Source organism: Oncorhynchus tshawytscha, linkage group LG16, assembly GCF_018296145.1.
Source record: "Oncorhynchus tshawytscha isolate Ot180627B linkage group LG16, Otsh_v2.0, whole genome shotgun sequence".
In the NCBI taxonomy this organism is placed as follows: Eukaryota; Metazoa; Chordata; class Actinopteri; order Salmoniformes; family Salmonidae; genus Oncorhynchus; species Oncorhynchus tshawytscha.
Window position 1 is genome coordinate 67925012 of NC_056444.1, and position 21417 is coordinate 67946428.

General features: G+C 44.1%; 1 protein-coding gene and 1 pseudogene across 2 annotated transcripts in view; both read right to left on the minus strand.

The window, feature by feature from the left end:
* Positions 1–686: 686 nt before the first annotated feature.
* On the minus strand, positions 687–9250 carry LOC112215212 (annotated as a pseudogene).
* LOC112216172 (protein bicaudal D homolog 2) overlaps positions 8377–21417 on the minus strand; it is a 36027-nt gene continuing 22986 nt past the window's right edge. The window contains exons 6-10 of one of the 2 annotated variants that reach the window (XM_024375965.2): positions 15406–16320; positions 14646–14822; positions 13263–13414; positions 11267–11615; positions 8377–10245 (exon numbers count right to left, since the gene is read on the minus strand). In XM_024375965.2, coding sequence (XP_024231733.1) covers positions 10240–10245; positions 11267–11615; positions 13263–13414; positions 14646–14822; positions 15406–16320 — 1599 coding nt within the window. In that variant the 3' untranslated portion in view covers positions 8377–10239. The remainder of the gene's footprint in view (positions 10246–11266; positions 11616–13262; positions 13415–14645; positions 14823–15405; positions 16321–21417) is intronic. The other variant, XM_024375966.2, reaches the window with a different exon arrangement.

A 21417-nucleotide genomic window follows, 5' to 3' on the forward strand; every position in this document is an offset into this window, starting at 1 on the left:
AGGATATTATTTCAGAACCAATATTCTAAAAACAAAGAAGTATTTTTAAACAATATATCCCGATTATTCCATATATAATATCTGTGTGGTAAAAAAATGGTGTTTATACATTTTTTATTTTATTTATTTCACCTTTATTTAACCAGATAGGCAAGTTGAGAACAAGTTCTCATTTACAATTGCGACCTGGCCAAGATAAAGCAAAGCAGTTCGACACATACAACTACAGAGTTACACATGGAGTAAAACAAACATACAGTCAATAATACAGTATAAACAAGTCTATATACGATGTGAGCAAATGAGGTGAGATAAGGGAGGTAAAGGCAAAAAAAGGCCATGGTGGCAAAGTAAATACAATATAGCAAGTAAAACACTGGAATGGTAGATTTGCAGTGAGGGCCATGACCAAATGAAGGACCATGACAAGAAAACCTGGCGATGAAAAGCAGAAAATTTCACTGGAATTTTGTCAATATTATAATTGCAAAACAACATGAAGTTAAGGCCACCAAAAGTAGAGAAGACATGATGAGGAATAAAATTCCAGATAGAAGTGGGTCTTCTTATGAATTGTTTTATCCAATTGATCTTAAAAGTATTATTTAAAGTAGTAAAGTCCAGAAAATTCAGTCCACCATTCTCATAAGTGTACCCTTCAATCTGTGCTGTGATTTGTAGAGTCAACTCAACTGACATTACAAAAAATACATTCCATTACATGAGCCACATCAGTTAGCATTATTTGAATGAACATTCTACTTTATTAGCATGGCAACCCAGCATCAGTTTATAGAACATTCCAAAATACCCTAGAAATTATTCCATCACAATACCAGGCAGCCATTGTGAGTGTACCCATGAGTTATTGCCAGGGTTAGAGTTTCAAGCATGTTATATTCATTATATTTATATGTTTAGTACACTGACTGACCCATACATTGCAGAGTGTTATTCACCTACCCATAAACAGAACTCAGTGATACACAGTCCCCAGCTGAATGTAATGGAAAGCATCTATCTTCATCAGGAGACCATGGGGAGGACAAAACAGTACTGTAAACCCATGGTACCTTGAGATGATATGTTTAAATAAGGGCAGAGCGATGTATTAGAGAGGCATAATTGCTGTATGATGTTTACCTTTTGAATATCATAGTGAAGACCCCGTGCAGTGAAGTTTGGGATGTAGTAATATAGGCGGATACCTTCAGGATACTGTCAAACAAGAGCAGAAAATGATCAGTATGTGTTAGTGTATTGGCAGTTTAGTTAGAGCACACAAACCTTGTCGTGCTCGATGAGGAAGTCTGGCAGTGTTGTAGATCATGTTGTTGAGAGCGTTGTAGTAGAAGGCCATGGTGTAGTCATAGTCAAACCCAGATGTCCACCTCAGCCAGGCTGACCCCACTGTTTGCATAAATAGTGGAGGTGTTGAGCAAGTTACACACACATCTGGTGGGATCAGGTCTGGGGAGAGACAGCACAGAGACATATTAGAGAGACAACATAGTAGACTGATACTGTGTTTTGGATATCTCAGTCAGCATCAGAGATTACATAACCAATGTTCCTTCTGGGCCTCCAGAGTGACACAGGGTCTAAGGCACTGCATCGCAGTGCTTGAGGCGTCACTACAGCCCCGGGTTCGATCCCAGTCTGTGTCACAGCCGACCGTGACAAGCTGACTTTGGTCGACAGTTGTATGGTATTTCCTCCGACACATTGGTGCAGCTGGCTTCCGGTTTAAGCGAGCAGTGTGTCAAGAAGCGGTGCGGCTTGGTAGGGTCGTGTTACGGAGGACGCTTGGCTCTCAACCTTCCCACTCCCGATTCCATACGGGAGTTGCAGCGATGGGACAAGACTGTACTACAAATTGGATATCACGAAAAAGGGGTACAAGTACACAAAAAAAGTTCCTTCTAACCTGCGTGGGTGCGCAGTAGCCCCGAGACTGCCATGCAAATCCTCGTGAATGCCGCACAGAGCGCAGAAGAAATATCAGGCACCAGATTGAACTTCACTCAACTATTTAGAGTTTTCCCCCTTAGTTAAGACTTTCAACGTTTCCCTTTACTGTGGTAATTGTTATTGAATCAACACAATATTAGCCACTTTCAATGCAACATACCAAAACAAACTATGCAAGAGATTTTGTTGTAAGCAGAATGCTTCGGAGTATGATTCTATTGCGCACGACAGCCCTATAGTACCGTGCGGCATAACCAATCAGAGCTGCAGTAGCCCTATTTAAATAATAATGCCCTCGAAACCGCTGTTTGAAGGACCCTTGGCAAGGGTGTTGTTAGCAGCAAACCGTGCCAATATATCGTCCGTGCTTCGAGGGCATTATAATGTTTATACCAAGAAGCCTTATCACTTTTATACAACGGGTTACCAACATTTTCAAATAATGATTAACATATTTTCATTAAAAAGATTTTGGTTAATTTATTCATACTATTTCATCCTTCCACAAGATATAGTCGCGGCACAAATCTAAGGTTGCTACCCAAGCAAGCTCGTCGTTCGTTCTATCAGTTCGGTTGCCAGAGACTTGACCCAGTCGTTCAGTCTTTTGTTCTGCCTCTATGTATGTGTGTTAGTCATTCGTTCTAAATGTTCCATTGCCATAAAGACTGGCAACATTCTTCTCCCTTGCTTGCTAGCCAACTACGGCTAATTTACAGTCACGTCAAAAAGTGCAGCCAGAATAACATCAAAGTAGCTGCATTTGCATAAACTGTTTTCTAGTGACATTTGTTTGGATACATGCATAACAATGAGCTAATGAGGCACGATTTCGCCTGGCATACAAAATGTTCTCACTCGTCAGAACACTGTTGGAGCTAACCAACACCTCAGCTAACATAATATCTTCAAACTGAAGCTGGAAAGACTGCAAACTAGCTGCACTTTGATTCATTTGACATTTCTTTGAATATATCCATAAAAATTATGCCAGCTGATTCATGATATTTACTGTCTGAGAAACGCTGCCTGCCTGCCTGCCTGCCTGTTAGATTACTTGTTAGGTATTACTGCATGGTCGGAACTAGAAGCACAAGAATTTCGCTACACTTGCATTAACATCTGCTTACCATGTGTATGTGACAAATAAAATTTGATTTGACTTGTCCCGACTCCCAACATGTTCATTACTATGGGACAGCTGGAGATCAAATTTGAATATTGAAACAATGTAGCGAATTTCGGAGAGACAGACAGCAAGGTTTATATAAATCTCAGCTATTGAAAACTAAATGTTAGAAGAAATGTGAGATAATGTTTAGCTGCTTTTTATAGTGGAGATCAACGTTTATAAAGTGCCTGGCTGAGCTGATGAGACAGGGGATTGCGCAGTCAGATGGAACAGAGTAAATAGACATTTTAACATCATATATTTAGTCGGTGATAACTTGTGGAATAGACACCGGCTGGAATGCAGTTTTAACCAATCAGCAATCAGGATTAGTCACACCATTTGTATAAATGTAAATAGACCATTGCCATATATGGATCTGTGCCATTTACTTTGAACTGGACTGTGTTTACAGCTGTGGTTGTTTTTTAGAAGAAAGCAAGAGCCGCATGTAGCAACATGTGCACATTTTGTTCATACCATTTGCTAGTTAGTGAGTTATTAGCCCAGTTATTGTTTTTGATGGTAGGTCTACATTATGATCAAATAGCTACATTAGCCTACCTGGCCACTGTCAAAACTGTAACTTAAAGCAGGTACAGCCTCAGTGTTTACAGTCAACGTGCTCTGGAAGTTGCACAGAATTTTCAAAGACCTGAAATTTGCTCAGTGCCAAAAAAATAACATAACTACAGCTTTATACGATTTAAGGACTTACATTTTCGGTACTAATCAGTTTGAGGTGCTGCCAGCCGGAGTGCACAATGACTATGTACCTGAAGCAAAGAACAAAGTTTAGGCAAGCAACAACAAGATTACAGGGAAGTCATATGGGGTAAGCCGTCAACATGATAGATTTACCATATCTAACTGGTAACCTCATTCTCGAGTCTATCTCTCCCCCTAGAGTATCAAGACCCTTCTTATGTCTTTATAGTGAGGGTTTTGCCAGGAGCGCAACTTTCACTGGGGACATGTCCCCCCCCGTTTTATAATTGCAATGTGACACAAAACGAGGCAACGTTGTACTTTAGGCCCATGCGGAAGCCTCCGAGCAATCGGGTAGGCTGTTTGGAGTGTTCATCCTAAATGATCATTTACAAAATATGTTTATATTCCCCCCCACTTCTAAAACCAAAGTAGCACCCCGGGGTTTTGCTGTGTGTGTGCCGACATAATGATGCTATAATCTAGTGACCAGATAATGAAACAAAATATGCAATCATATGGCTAGTGGGTAAATGAGTGTGTCAGACCATGGCCTGCCCTGCAGGGGTTTGGGATTAGTCCTGAGGTTGTTTTGATATTCCCTGGATGAGTGTTAGTTTCAACAATTTCATTTTCTCAGAACAAGACCAATGACTGACAGGACTGCCATCCAGCTGTCATGTTTGACCCACTTTAAAACCTAAGGAAAGATGAACTGTTACAGCACTAGTCTAGAAGAGGATGAACTGATACGATCCTTGTGCATATTATCTTCAACCGACAGATGACAAAACTGACATCAGTGGCTGATGGAGAGTACTGAATCCGTTCCCATCAGCACCCAAATGGCTGTAGTTGCACATTATAAGCGATATATGTCACCATAAGTGGATTCACATTACAAATGATGGGAATCCCTTAAAGTTTAGCCTACTTGACGTTGAGAGTGATAGGGGGGGACTTCTGACAAAGGAAAACTGAGTTCACTCTACTACTTATCGTGCACAAGCTGTTTCCTCTCATTACAACGTGCCCATAGGTATGTCCTATGATCTGCTTTTGGGTCGGTGGAGGAGTACGATCGTCCGGACATGGCTCCTCGGGGCGCTTCTTGCCTCCAACCTAATGTCTGAGCGGCAGGTGTCGAGGAAGCAGCAGGTAAAGGTATCGCTGCCGACCTGTAATTTAATTCACAGCTTTGATCTTTACATTTCTTCTCTCCATTAGTTTAACCATTTTCTTTAATGCACAGCCCAGTGCGATATCCACTTTTTTGCAGGTTATTCGAAGAAAAAACGTCAGAACCAATGCGGGGGCGTATGCCTTATGGCTAACGAGACGTGGTGTGGTCACAAAAGCATACAGGAACTCAAGTCCTTCTGTTCACCTGATTTAGAATTCCTCACAATCAAATGTCGACCGCATTATCTACCAAGGGAATTCTCTTCGATTATAATCACAGCCGTATATATTCCCCCCAAGCAGACACATCGATGGCTCTGAACGAACTTTATTTGACTCTTTGCAAACTGGAATCCATACATCCTGAGGCTGCATTCATTGTAGCTGGGGATTTTAACAAGGCTAATCTGAAAACAAGACTCCCTAAATTGTATCAGCATATGGATTGCGCAACCAGGGCTGGCAAAACCTTGGATCACTGCTATTCTATCTTCCGCGACGCATATAAGGCCCTGCCCCGCCCTCCTTTCGGAAAAGCTGACCACAACTCCATTTTGTTGATCCCTGCCTACAGACAGAAACTAAAACAAGAAGCTCCCACGCTGAGGTCTGTTCAACGCTGGTCGGACCAATCTGATTCCACACTCCAAGACTGCTTCCATCACGTGGACTGGGATATGTTTCGTGTTGCGTCAGACAACAACATTGACGAATACGCTGATTCGGTGTGTGAGTTCATTAGAACGTGCGTTGAAGATGTCGTTCCCATAGCAACGATTAAAACATTCCCAAACCAGAAAACCGTGGATTGATGGCAGCATTCGTGTGAAACTGAAAGCGTGAACCACTGCTTTTAATCAGGGCAAGGTGACCAGAAATATGACCGAATACAAACAGCGTAGCTATTCCCTCCGCAAGGCAATCAAACAAGCTAAGCGTCAGTATAGAGACAAAGTAGAATCTCAATTCAACGGTTCAGACACAAGAGGTATGTGGCAAGGTCTACAGTCAATCACGGATTACAAAAAGAAAACCAGCCCCGTCACGGACCCGGATGTCTTGCTCCCAGGCAGACTAAATAACTTTTTTGCCCGCTTTGAAGACAATACAGTGCCACTGACACGGCCTGCAACCAAAACATGCGGCCTCTCCTTCCCTGCAGCCGAGGTGAGTAAAACATTTAAATGTGTTAACCCTCGCAAGGCTGCAGGCCCAGACGGCATCCCCAGCCGCACCCTCAGAGCATGCGCAGACCAGCTGGCTGGTGTGTTTACGCACATATTCAATCAATCCCTATCCCAGTCTGCTGTTCCCACATGCTTCAAGAGGGCCACCATTGTTCCTGTTCCCAAGAAAGCTAAGGTAACTGAGCTAAACGACTACCGCCGTAGCACTCACTTCCGTCATCATGAAGTGCTTTGAGAGACTAGTCAAGGACCATATCACCTCCACCCTACCTGACACCCTAGACCCACTCCAATTTGCTTACCGCCCAAATAGGTCCACAGACGATGCAATCTCAACCACACTGCCCTAACCCACCTGGACAAGAGGAATACCTATGTGAGAATGCTGTTCATCGACTACAGCTCGGCATTTAACACCATAGTACCCTCCAAGCTCGTCATCAAGCTTGAGACCCTGGGTCTCGACCCCGCCCTGTGCAACTGGGTACTGGACTTCCTGACGGGCCGCCGCCAGGTGGTGAGGGTAGGCAACAACATCTCCACCCCGCTGATCCTCAACACTGGGGCCCCACAAGGGTGCGTTCTGAGCCCTCTCCTGTACTCCCTGTTCACCCACGCACGCCTCCAACTCAATCATCAAGTTTGCGGACGACACAACAGTGGTAGGCTTGATTACCAACAACGACGAGACGGCCTACAGGGAGGAGGTGAGGGCCCTCGGAGTGTGGTGTCAGGAAAATAACCTCACACTCAACAAAACTAAGGAGATGATTGTGGACTTCAGGAAACAGCAGAGGGAACACCCCCCTATCCACATCGATGGAACAGTAGTGGAGAGGGTAGCAAGTTTTAAGTTCCTCGGCATACACATCACAGACAAACTGAATTGGTCCACCCACACGGACAGCATCGTGAAGAAGGCGCAGCAGCGCCTCAGGAGGCTGAAGAAATTCGGCTCGTCACCAAAAGCACTCACAAACTTCTACAGATGCACAATCGAGAGCATCCTGGCAGGCTGTATCACCGCCTGGTACGGCAACTGCTCCGCCCACAACCGTAAGGCTCTCCAGAGGGTAGTGAGGTCTGCACAACGCATCACCGGGGCAAACTACCTGCCCTCCAGGACACCTACACCACCCGATGTTACAGGAAGGCCATAAAGATCATCAAGGACAACAACCACCCGAGCCACTGCCTGTTCACCCCGCTATCATCCAGAAGGTGAGGTCAGTACAGGTGCATCAAAGCTGGGACCGAGAGACTGAAAAACAGCTTCTATCTCAAGGCCATCAGACTGTTAAACAGCCACCACTAACATTGAGTGGCTGCTGCCAACACACTGACTCAACTCCAGCCACTTTAATAATGGGAATTGATGGGAAATGTCAAATATATCACTAGCCACTTTAAACAATGCTACCTAATATGTTTACATACCCTACATTATTCATCTCATATGCATACGTATATACTGTACTCTATATAATCTACTGCATCTTTATGTAATACATGTATCACTAGCCACTTTAACTATGCCACTTTGTTTACATACTCATCTCATATGTATATACTGTACTCGATACCATCTACTGTATCTTGCCTATGCCGCTCTGTACCATCACTCATTCATATATCTTTATGTACATATTCTTTATCCCCTTACACTTGTGTCTGTAAGGTAGTAGTTTTGGAATTGTTAGCTAGATTACTTGTTGGTTATTACTGCATTGTCGGAACTAGAAGCACAAGCATTTCGCTACACTCGCATTAACATCTGCTAACCATGTGTATGTGACAAATAAAATTTGATTTGATACAAATATACCGGTATTGTTTACAATTACTATAAAAAGGAACCAATGAATTTGCTGGCTGATTACAAATAAATAAATGTGCCAATATAACAGGTATAACTTCACTCTACACCCCCGGTATAGGGAGAAGGGCCTGGAGTTCATTGAACCAATTACAATAAGTTGGGCAAATCCAACAGAGTAGATACAATGTAACAAATGAAACATCAAATAAATTGGACACAACTTGCTTCAAAAGATGCATTACTTTGACTTGCCATATCATATTAGGGGAAGGATCTTTAAGTATTAATCATAAAGGCAAAGAAAACATACAGTAAGATTAATGTCATCAACCCAAGAATTACTGACAGTGGTGTTGCTTTATTCTCCATCACACAATAAGTTGTTCACAGGTCAACAAAATGAACTTACTTTACATACACAGAAATTGATGCAGACCATTTGGGCATATTAGGTTCTATCAACAAATAAAATAAATGTACTAATTCATTTTGTCCACACATGCAGACGTATGATGATCAGTTACATTTACAAAACACCTACCTGTACAAACACATTTGTGAAAGAGTGAGAAAACGGGAGGGGGGGGTTAAGGACAAACAAATTTACAAACTACAACAAATACCAAAGAGCCTATTATTAGTTTCCCGAAAAGCTAAACAAAGCTCCATAATCATATAAAAACTTAACTACACATCTCATCACTACAACAGTGTTCAACATATTTAAAAAGGTGATTTAGTCTAAACATTAAATGACTGGAGCAAGAGGAAAACCAAGGCACTGTTTTCAACATTGGAACCCCCAATTAGCATGATGTATGGACCTTCACTAAACACAGCACAGAAACCCACCTGGACCAAGTTGATTTGAGCCTGTTTTTTTATTATTTATTTTTAAATTATAAAACAAATTGCCAAATCACTAAGGCTACTAGATATAAAGGTGGATGTGCCCCACCGTGGACCCTGCACTGTAGGAGGCTGGCAGTGTGGTCCAGTAGGGACACTGTATTAGAAGACCCACGACCACTGCAACCCTGCTGCCAGGAGACGAGAGGGAAATTAATTAGTTAGAATCCATAGAAATATAATTAAACAGATGTCTGTTCTCGTAATTCTATTTCTATGGAACCGTCAGACTTTGAGGCCCTCCTTACTCAGGTCCTGGAAAACAGCAGTCTGCAGGGCCTTCAGTCTCAGAGCTATCTGCATAGTTTGAAATGAAGCATGCCCGTCAAATATCTCCCATCTTTTTGTTAGCTAGTTCATTCAACAGTGATAAAAACCTGAGGTGCTGAGGCTACAGATGAATAATTTCCATCAGTGATATTGATCTCCTGACTGAAGGGCATGGCTGGTAGGCCAAAGCCAAACAGTCAGGTAAGTCACAGGACAAAGAGAAGGATTTAACAGTTACCGCCAGTAGAAGATGCAGAGCTAAAGAAATAAACCTCAAAACACCAGAGAGACAGGACTCTTCAGTGTGCATTTAGTATTTAAATTATGATTAGTAAGGCTGCTGTGTTTTAAAATGCCCATGAAACCAAAATGGCACACCTATTCCCTACCTATTGCACTAGTTTCAACCAAATCACCATGAGCCCAGGTCAAAAGTAGTGCACAATATACAGTAGGGAATATGGTGCCATTTCAGATGCAGCCATAGAGGTCACGCTATGCAGCAGTTGTCCAGGGGGGATGCTGCCTGACACTAGAAGAACGTTGCACGTTGCCAGGCAGACTTCGGCATGTTGCCAGGCTAAACGTCTTCACTAGTGTCAAAAAACTTGCAGCAGCATCAAAATGGAATATATTTGCATAAATATACATCAACAGCAGGACAGAGTTTTCAGTTTGAAAGAAAGGGTAAATAATACTGTGTAGGTCAGAAAAACAGTCCTTTACTTCATAACATTATAAATAAAATCAGAGTATGTTTTCTTCTTTAACTTTCCCTTCCTGGTTGCATGCAGGTAGGCATCTTGGGTCCATACAGAGGGTAGGAAGATGGAAAGGAGAAACGGAAAGGGCAGCCAGTCCACCGGGTCTGATGAGTAGAGTAGAAAGGTCTGGGAGTTGACTCAGGAGGTCTGGGATGAAGAGGATGTGTTTGGAGGAAGGGAAGGCATTTGTTTCAGGAGGTGGACATGGAGAACACGGTTCTTATGGAGGACTGGGGGGATCGTGACGACTGACTGGTTTTACCGCTGCAGACACAGGGGGAGACAGAGACATAAAAAGGACATTTAGTAATAAACCGAAGGACCAAAACAAACTGAAAAAGGATACTGTCACTGATCCACAAAGCACAACAATTGGTTAAGACAACAGGTAAAAAATTAATTAAAAAAGAGTAAGGATTAACAAGAGGTTATGAGACTGTGGTGCCATCAGTAGACAATCAATGTATTTTGCCTGTCTACTTTCAATAACTTGGGCAACATTCTTGAGCACTTATGCTGATAAAACTCCAAAGGGTCATTGGTTGTGTGAGCGTGATCCTCTGGGCTGTGAACTACGAGCCCTGGCTGGTTGTGGGTGAGGAGGATCACTGGTGCCCCTATAACTAGGCCTACTCAAACGACTCCGTGATTCTGAGCCTGGGGCCCGTCTGGTCCTACTGGACTGACTTGGGAGAGAGAGGGGAGCTGCTGTAAGGCACCTTGGGGTTGGAGAAGATCTTGTGGACACCACCTCTGAAGAATTTGATTTGTAAACAACGTTTTGTTGTTTTCTATGAACAGAAACCTCCAAGGTTGGCTTCAACACTGGCTTAACAGTGCCTTGTGGGTCTAATACGTTGACAGAAGGGATAAAGAGAGACCTGGAAGTGGCCAGATTCTCTATCGATCTGGAATAGGAAGACTTTACTCTGGAGGCAGAGGACGAGGAGCACAAAGGGTGATTGGTGAAAAAGGTATCTTCATGATTAGGGCCTGAAGCCCATCTGGCACCCCTTACAAGAGCCCTCCCAAAGACTACGCTATCCAGGGAGCTGGAAGACCCTCTACAGGAGTCAGACTGGGTGTCATCCTGTTCCTCCCAAGGACTCAGCCCTGCTCGGAACACATCAGTGACACTACGACTTCTAATGAACGTGGCATCCCTGGGGAGCTTGGCTGCTCTGCGTGGTCGGGGAGTGGTACGGGTAGAGGAGGAAGGGGTATATATAGGAGGAAGAGGGTCAGGATGGAAGGAGGTAGTGGTGGAGGAAGACCGGGTTCTTACAGGGCTGGTGTGGAGGCTGTGGGTAAGGGCTCGGAAGTGGTGGCTGGCGGTGCTGGACACACTGTTGGTGAGGACTGGGCTGGAGCGGGGACTGTTCCTGCTCCGTACGGGGCTGTTGCGCCGGGGGCTTCGGCCCGTTTTGGTGCCCAGCTCCTTGGCCCTGACGCGGCGAGGGCTGTTGCTGAGGCCGTGGGGGGACATAGGGGCCTCCAGGTCCTCCAGGCGCTGGGTCAGGGCCAGCTTCTGCTGGATGGCCATGCGGAGCAGGGAGTTCAGGGTCTTCTTCTCATCCTCAGCCGCTGCTAGCTGCCTCTGCATCTCATCCAGCTGGGTGACATACTGGTCACACCTGGAGACACATGCATGTTAGAGCAACACAATCACACACATTTAGTAGACATGTTAGACAGATAAAAGTTATACAAACTGTACACACATAGAAAACATTATCTGAATAATGTACTGCTCATCATCTCAACAGCTATGACAAACAAACACACAGAGGAAGATGACACAGCCATTTATGAGACAAGACAGACAGTAAGATCACATGGGACAAACCCAAGAGAAGAGAGAAACCCAAGAAAATACAAAGAAAGCAACGTTTCATTTCTGAATTTGTTGAATAATCATTTGAGTGTGAGGCACTCTATATTACCACATGATGGCACCATTACAAAACATTTCCCAAATCAAATTTCAGTCAGGGTCTCTGGCCATAGCAGCAGACAGTAGGCTTCTGCCACACCCTGCATTATAGGGCCTTTCAAACACCAGGCTTAATCAAATGGCAGCTCATTTAATGCCTAGTGAAGAGACAGAGCTTTCTATGGGGAAAGTCTTTCTAGGGGGGAAAAAAGCATATTCAGAGAAAATACTCCTTTCCTTGAAAGCCCTTCTGAGCTTGCAGTACTGAACAATCGCTAAATTAACATCCCTCTAATAGTAACACACAGATACATTAAAAACAACACATACACATGTGGAAACACTAGAGTAACAGTAGCTACAGTATTCAATACCGTACAGAACTGTGCAAGCAACGACAGACACGATCACAAACAACAAATGCCTTTGTCCCACCACACACTAGTTCAGGACATACATGCCAACACTGAAAAACACATCTGCCTGCCAACAGTGTATCACACGCGAGGCAGGCTCTGCACAGGTTAACTCGGTCGCTGGCAGCTTTCCCTACAGAGACTGTTGGAGGTGGGGTAGAGGGGGAGAAGGGGCCATTGCGTGGAGAGTCTCCCTGACCCGATGGACAGGTCGGTCCAGGCTGAGGCTCCAAACAGAGCAGTAGCACGTGAGCGCTAACCTGCACGTGAGGAGAGGGATTGTGGCGGACTGCAGAGGGGTAATCTGATTAGATGACACTGTAGTGGCGGAAGCTCTAGCATGCATCCCAAATAGCACCCTCTTCCCTATTTAGTGCACTATTTTTGACCAGGGTCCTTAGGGCTCTGCTCAAAAGTAGAGCACTATTTAGGGAACGGGTTCCATTTGGGTCGCAGCCAAGCTCTAGTCTACCATGTCATGGAATGTCTGTCTCATCTAAACATGAGCCACAGGAGCACAAACATGACGATTAGCTGCTATAAGATGGAGAACAATTAGTTCCACTGGAATGTCTACTGGTAACTGCTAGGTGTAGATCTGCTCACAGCAGCAGAGGGAAGCTAGTCTGTGGATGTGCAGCTGGGTAGAAAATAGGCCTGGAACGCTAATCTCAGAGTAAGCCTAACAGGAATTTGGACATCATGCAATATGTATATTTTTGATTGCAGCACATCACCAATTGACACACACAACTGAAATCCTTTTTGTGTGTGTTTCCTCAGATTTGAAATATTGTATTCACTTGTGATGCTGATTTCTGTTTTTAAATTGTCAAACAAATAGAGGTTATTGCACTCCAACTCAGGTCTCTAGATTGCTGTTATTCTTGGTGATTGGGAATATAAAAAGGACAGTATATAAATGACTGTACCGGCTGGCGAACATCACCCTCAGTGAGGAGAAGGTGGCAGCGTCCTCCTTCAGGGCCTTAAGCTCGTTCCTCAGCTTCACCATGGTCTCAGACACCATGCTCTTCTCTGTCTCGTACTTGGTCTTCAGGTTGCTCAGAGCCAACTCTGCTGTCTGGAATAGAAACATTAGGATTCATTGTTACAGCTGGGGAAAATACATCAAGTACATAACAGATGGCAAAGTTGACCTCTCATCTGTTAGTGCAACCAAATTTTAAAAAATGGCAGATGGGACATTTTTAGCAATGAAAATATCAACCCTTTATTTAAAACAGAAACAAGAAATACAGCATCGACCCTGTCAAAGCAAATTACCAACAATTAACTGGTAAATATCTTAATTCTAAAAGTTTACTGTAAGTCACTCTGGAGTGTCTGGTAAATGACTACAATGTAAATAAAGGCCATATTTACATAACTGTGCTAGAAGGGAACAAAGGTTAACCACATGTTTTATGATAGTAATTTATTAAAACATCATAGTTCTGAATCTGTCTGAATCTTTGTGGCAGTAGAATAGAAGAGCACCAGACATCTGAATTCAGAGGCTAACCCGTGACAATCGAGCAGAGATTAGCCTTAGAGTTTGTGTGTGTGAGACAGCGGGAAAGAGGAGAGGAGAGAGAGAGAGAAGGGGTTGACAGAAGAAGGTCAGCCAGGGCTGGAGGCGTACAGAGGGGGAGGAAGGAGAAGTGCACTGGAAGATCTCTGAGGAAGACGTCATCATACTCCCTCTCTGACTCAGTCTACACTCAGACCGTCCAATCATGTCTCACCCACCCCTTCCACCCTCTTTTTAGGGAATATCCTTTGTTTTTCATTGAAAAATATATATAGATGGCAAACAAATATGAGACAATTGAACGAGGAACATCCCTCCAGGCAGACTGATGGTTCTAGCAGTCAGAAGACAGACCTTACTGGTGTGGCTATGGGTCAGATACCCAAGGCTTTATTGACAAGCCAAGAAAACAGAACAGGATACACAAAATAGAGAGAAAGACCAGAGGAAAAGTCTGATTGAATGTTCAGTTGTTATCGAGTCAGGACATTATCTAGTGACCCTGGTCTGAGGATTACAGGTCATGGACACGTCAGGCTGAGAGTCAGTCAGCCCCAGACCCTCAATGAAAAAAATAGATTAAACTTCTTTTCAAGACAAAAATAGAACTACACCTCATTGATGACCATTTGGTAAGACCAATTACGATAGTCACGTTGGTACATCTTGTTACACATTAAGTGACCCATCTGAGTCTGATGGTTGTGTGTGTCGTGTGTGTATGTGTGCGTGTTCAACTTGACGTGTCCATTGCAAGACCTTGTTTGTTGTTGTACATTACCTGTTTGTTGGCTTTGAGGACAGTCCTGAGAGTGGCAATCTGTTCTCTCTTGGTGCTGAGGAGAGACTTGAGCTTCAGCACCTCCTCCGTGAGGGCCTCACTTTCCAGCTCCCCTCCACAGCTGATCCCTCCCGAATAGGGCAGCGTGCCCCGGTGGCGACACAGGTCCACCGCCACCTGAGGGAAACAGGCATGACGAGTGCTTATTGCCTTAGTGATGTTATTCAGCATACTTTCAGTTTCACTGACATGATGGACCACTCAGGAAACACCTGTGTCTGAATAGGTCTTTCCACCAAAATAAAGCAATGTGAAAATGATCCAAAATATCTCTCATATGTAGTATTATTAGTCTACTATACTACAGTTCCCAGATATCTACTTCCCAAATAATACCAAGCGCCAGACATTCTGCTTAACAGCTTTCTGAAAGAAGCCAAATAATACATTCTGTACCGTGGGACCAGAATTCAGCAGGGCATACTATGACAACCTCTTAAGGATCCAACCCTTGTTTTCAATTTTCGCCTAAAATGACATACCCAAATCTAACTGCATATAGCTCAGGACCTGAAGCAAGGATATGCATATTCTTGATACCATTTGAAAGGAAACATTTTGTGGAAATGTGAAATGAATGTAGGAGACTATAAGACATTAGATCTGGTAAAAGATAAAAGAAAAGAAGCATGTTTCTTAAATGAACTCTCCATTAAATATGTATGTTTAGTGGAAGACAATATGGCGGCGGCACTCGTACCTGGAGGTGTTTGATTTGGCAGCGGATGACAGCCACCAGGTTACGTACGTTGGAGGGGTCCCTGAAGTCCAGCGTGGGGGAGCCAGGGCAGACTGGGGCGGGGGAGGAGCAGCGTGTCGAGGGGGAGTTGTCACGGGAGTCCTGGGGAGTACCAGGCCTACTGTCTCCATCCCCTCCGTGCACTGCTTTCGCAAACAACTCGTTGGAGCGTCGCTTGTTACGTCCGTGATGGGGGTGCAGGTGGTTGGACCTCCCTCCGCTCCCCCCTGACTGCCCCCTGGCCCCGTCGCGGTAGTAGTCCAGGGTGACGCGTTTGGGCGTGAGGTTGTTGCACACACAGATGTGGTGGTAGAGGTTGGCCAGCTCCTCAGAGAAGGCCAGCAGCTCCTCCTGTGCCACGCTGAGATGACCCTCAGAATCAGTAGCCACTTTCCTCGTCGCTCCGATCTCCTTCTCCAGCTCGCTGATGCGCTCCTGGTCCTGCCGGCTGGACTTGATGCACTGGCGGATCTTCTCAGCCAGCTCATGGGCCTCTCCCCTCCATCGCTCCTTCTCCTGCCGGCAGCGCTGCTCCAGGGCCGAGTAACGTTTCCCTGCCTGAGACAGCTCCTCACGCAGCTTCAGCAGCTCCTCGCCGGCCGCCTTCATCCGAGCCTCCAGCACCTCAGTGCTCTTTACGTCCAGCTCATAGTCGTAGTCATCCGCACCGTTCTCCAGGGTCCTGCTGCTGCTGTCCCCCCGGTCACCTGCTGCCTTCCCCTGGGGTAGGATGTGTTTCTGCAGCTGTACGGCCTCCAGCTGCTGGGTCAGGGAGCCCACCTTGTCCTCCTGCTCACTAAAGGCCTGCTGGGACAGCTCCAACTGCCTCTGGAGGTCCTGGACAGTGTTGGCCAGACCAGTCTTATCCCGCTCAGCCTAGAGAAAGAGAGGAACAGAAAAAAGGACTGAAAACCATTGCTTAATTTTTATTTGGCTTTGTACTGCTAAATATACACTACCGGTCCAAACTTTTAGAACACCTACTCATTCAAGGGTTTTTATTTTTCCTATTTTCTACATTGTATAATAATAGTGAAGACATCAAAAAATAACATATGGAATTATGTAGGAAGCAAAAACCTGTTCAACAAAATCAAAATATATTTTATATTTGAGATTCTTTAAAATAGCCCCCCTTTGCCTTGATGACAGCTTTGCACACTCCTGGCATTCTCTCATCCAGCGTCACCTGGAATGCTTTTCCAACAGTCTTGAAGGAGTTCCCACACATGCTGAGCACTTGTTGGCTGGTTGAGAGACTCATCCCAAACCATCTCAAATTGGTTGAGGTCGGGGGACTGTGGCGGCCAGGTCATCTGATGCAGCATGCCATCACTCTCCTTCTCGGTCAAATAGCCCTTACACAGCCTGGAGGTGTGTTGGGTCATTGTCCTGTTGAAAACCAAATGATAGTCCCACTAAGCCCAAACCAGATGGGATGGCATATCGCTGCAGAATGCTGTGGTAGCCATGCTGGTTAAGTTTGCCTTGAATTCTAAATAAATCACAGACTGTCACCAGCAAAGCACCCCAACACCATCACACCTCCTCTTCCATGCTTCACGGTGGGAAATACACATGCCGAGATCATCCGTACACCCACACCTCGTCTTACAAAGACAAGGGGGTTAGAACAAAAAAAATTGTCATTTGAACTCCAGGCCAAAGGACAAATTTCCACTGGTCTAATGTCCATTGCTCATGTTTCTTGGCCCAAGCAAGTCTCTTCTTCTTATTGGTGTCCTTTAGTAGTGGTTTCTTTGCAGCAATTCCAACATGAAGGACTGATCCACACAGTCTCCTCTGAACAGCTGATGTTGAGATGTGTCTCTTCTTGAACTCTGAAGCATTTATTTGGGCTGCAATTTCTGCGGCTGGTAACTCTAATGAACTTATCCTCTGCCGCAGAGGTAAGTTTGGGTCTTCCTTTCCTGTGGCTGTCCTCATGAGAGCCAGTTTCATCATAGCGCTTAATGGTTTTTGCGACTGCACTTGAAGAAACTTTCAAAGTTCTTGAAATTTTCTGGATTGACTGACCTTCATGTCTTAAAGTAATGGACTGTCGTTTCTCTTTGCTTATTTGAGCCGTTCTTGCCATAATATGGACTTGGTCTTTTACCAAATAGGGATATCTTCTGTATACCACCCCTACCTTGTCACAACACAACTGATTGGCTCAAACACCAAGGAAAGAAATTCCACAAATTAACTTAATGCACACCTGTTAATTTAAATGCATTCCAGATGACTACCTCATGAAGCTGGTTGAGAGAATGCCAAGAGTGTACAAAGCTGTCATCAAGGCAAAGGGTGGCTATTTGAAGAATCACAAATATAAAATATATTTACATTTGTTTAACACTTTTTTGGTTACTACATGATTCCTTCCAGATGTTATTTCATAGTTTTGATGTCTTCACTATAATTCTACAATGTAGAAAACAGTAAAAATAAAGAAAAACCCTTGAATGAGTAGGTGTTCTAAAACGTTTGACTGGTAGTGTATAACAGAATGAATTACATATTTTCCAGCTATTTAAAAGTGCCACTTTGTTCCAAAACCATTGCTTAAAACAGGTATTTGCTTCATAGATTGCTAAATGTATAGCAAAACATGGCATTTTTCATTTCGAGTTTCCTGACAGATTATTTACTGTACTGTACCAAGAATTCAGGCGACTGCACAGAACAACACATTCAGCACTAGACAAGTGATGTCAGTTATATATTTCAGCAGGTTGATATTTCTTCTCAGCGAGACAAGAGATACTCTCTTAGACTTAACATACATTTCGCCCTGGAGTGCCTTTTCATCCAACTAATTTATTATTCATGTAGTGGAGCAGCACTGGCTCAACCCACTCTAGTACTCTTATAACACCTGCTGGGCCTGTGTTGAGCAACAACAATACCAAGCCCCAGCTAAGTGCATTATACATTTACACAGTGCTGGACTTGAGCAGGAACTCACTGGAACGTACCGGCACCTCACATTTTCTAGTGCTCGAGTCCCTGCACCTCTTACAGAATATTAGCTCAAATGCATTGCACATAAAATATAAACAATACTGGCACTCAAAATGAGTGCAAGCACCTATTTCAGTACAAGTCAAGCATGGCATTTACTTACATAATGGAAATAGTAGACCAACTGCAACAAGAGTTCTGAGCAGAGCTATAGGAGCGTGTAGGAAAGACTGAGCAGAGCTATAGGAGCGTGTAGGAAAGACTGAGCAGAGCTATAGGAGCGTGTAAGAAAGACTGAGCAGAGCGCTATAGGAGCGTGTAGGAAAGACTGAGCAGAGCGCTATAGGAGCGTGTAGGAAAGACTGAGCAGAGCGCTATAGGAGCGTGTAGGAAAGACTGAGCAGAGCGCTATAGGAGCGTGTAGGAAAGACTGAGCAGAGCGCTATAGGAGCGTGTAGGAAAGACTGAGCAGAGCGCTATAGGAGCGTGTAGGAAAGACTGAGCAGAGCGCTATAGGAGCGTGTAGGAAAGACTGAGCAGAGCGCTATAGGAGCGTGTAGGAAAGACTGAGCAGAGCGCTATAGGAGCGTGTAGGAAAGACTGAGCAGAGCGCTATAGGAGCGCGTAGGAAAGACTGAGCAGAGCGCTATAGGAGCGCGTAGGAAAGACTGAGCAGAGCGCTATAGGAGCGCGTAGGAAAGACTGAGCAGAGCGCTATAGGAGCGCGTAGGAAAGACTGAGCAGAGCGCTATAGGAGCGCGTAGGAAAGACTGAGCAGAGCTATAGGAGCGTGTAGGAAAGACTGAGCAGAGCGCTATAGGAGCGTGTAGGAAAGACTGAGCAGAGCTATAGGAGCGCGTAGGAAAGACTGAGCAGAGCTATAGGAGCGCGTAGGAAAGACTGAGCAGAGCTATAGGAGCGCGTAGGAAAGACTGAGCAGAGCTATAGGAGCGTGTAAGAAAGACTGAGCAGAGCTATAGGAGCGTGTAGGAAAGACTGAGCAGAGCTATAGGAGCGTGTAGGAAAGACTGAGCAGAGCTATAGGAACGTGTAGGAAAGACTGAGCAGAGCTATAGGAGCGTGTAGGAAAGACTGAGCAGAGCTATAGGAGCGTGTAGGAAAGACTGAGCAGAGCTATAGGAACGTGTAGGAAAGACTGAGCAGAGCTATAGGAACGTGTAGGAAAGACTGAGCAGAGTGCCAATTTAATGTGCAATACGGTCTTTGTTGAGCCATTTGAACCTTTACTGTCAGTAGCGTCACGAGAGAGACTCATTGAGTGATCCAATTCTATTTCTAGCAGGATGTGGTCTATAGGCGGAAACAGCAAACATAGCAGGCCTGCCTCTCAGTCATGCAAAGCTAACCTGCCTGAAACCTTCATAATCTCATAGAAAGTACAAGCCCAAAGGACAAGTAGCAGAATTAGAGCAGAGCTACATCTAGGCACTGACACGTGGTCTACAGGCAATGTCTGTTTCAATGTGGTTGCATTTAAACAATTCTTCACTGAAAGAAAATGTAAACAGATGATTCCTTGAAGTGAGTTAGTATACATTACATACAGAATGTGCCTGCTGAACATAATCATTATAATTCCCTTCTCCCAGCTGCCAATCATCATGCTCAGAAGCACCTCTCACTCACAAGGCTCTCTCAAATATCTACATTCTTATTAGCCAATGTTCGTCACATGATCGGGTCCTTCTCACAGGCATCACAGCTCCGAAGCAGGCTACAAGTGAAGACAGATATCGGGACACAACTGCACGCATCCCTCTTATTGAACTCCTAGGTGCATATTGAAGATGTTAGAAACTGTCCACATATACTTTGTCAGCCAACAAGATGAGTAGGCCTAACGAACAGCAAAAGCACTAGCCTATGTAAATCTACTATCCCCATAGTGCAAAAGTTGACCTATTCTATTGGTCAGCTTGTCCTGTGTGAGAAATAAATATTCCAAACATACTCTGGAACAGTTGTGGGACGCGATAGATCCCACATTCATACAACCACTGTACATCAAAAAATATTTTCTAAGAAATGAGGCTGATGCAACAGATCCGAACGTTTAGCTTAAAAAAATGTTGATGAACTATTAGTCCATTTCTTCACATTATAAGCACTACGATGTGCACACGGCAGTACACTATTAACGTGAATGTTCCAAAATGCAATTAGCGGTAAAACACCTTTCTCAAAAAGTGCACCGCAAATGCGAGCAGTTTCACATGAGAGAGAGTAAAATATCCTTCAGAAATGTAGAAAGATCTAAAGACAACAAGCATTGGTTGTTAATATGAATAGGATTGTGTCTTGGGTTGCTGGACATGAAAGAACGTTGCGAACATGAGAGAATTACTGGTTTCGATGGCTTATGAGAAAGTGTTCATAAAATAATCCCCTTAACAATCCTATGGTCGAAACATGGTAAGACATAACTCATGAAATTACAAAAAACTAGCAGGTTAAACAATTACATTTATGGTTAAATCGCTTCAAAATGTTGACTGCCTCCGCTCAAATTGCAAGGTGGGCGATGTTGCAGTGAGCAACAGGCATTGGCCTTTCGGAACGAACATGGTTCAAGTGTGTCGACAGAATCGAGCCTTTAGATATTAATAATGATCCTGCATTATAATTCTCAAACATGACTGGCGTTTAGTGTATATACAGTTGAAGTCGGAAGTTTACATAGACAAATACATTTAAACTCAGTTTTTCACAATTCCTGACATTTAATTAGAGCAAAAAATCCCTGTCTTATGTTAGGATCACCACTTTATTTTAAGAATATAAAAATGTCCAAATAAGAGAGAGAATGATTTATTTCAGCTTTTAATTCTTTCGTCACATTCCACATGGGTCAGAAGTTTACAAATACTCAATTAGTATTTGGTAGCATTGCCTTTAAATTGTTTAACTTGGGTCAAACATTTCAGGTAGCCTTCCACAAGCTTTCCATAATAAGTTGGGTGAATTTTGGCCCATTCCCCCTGACAG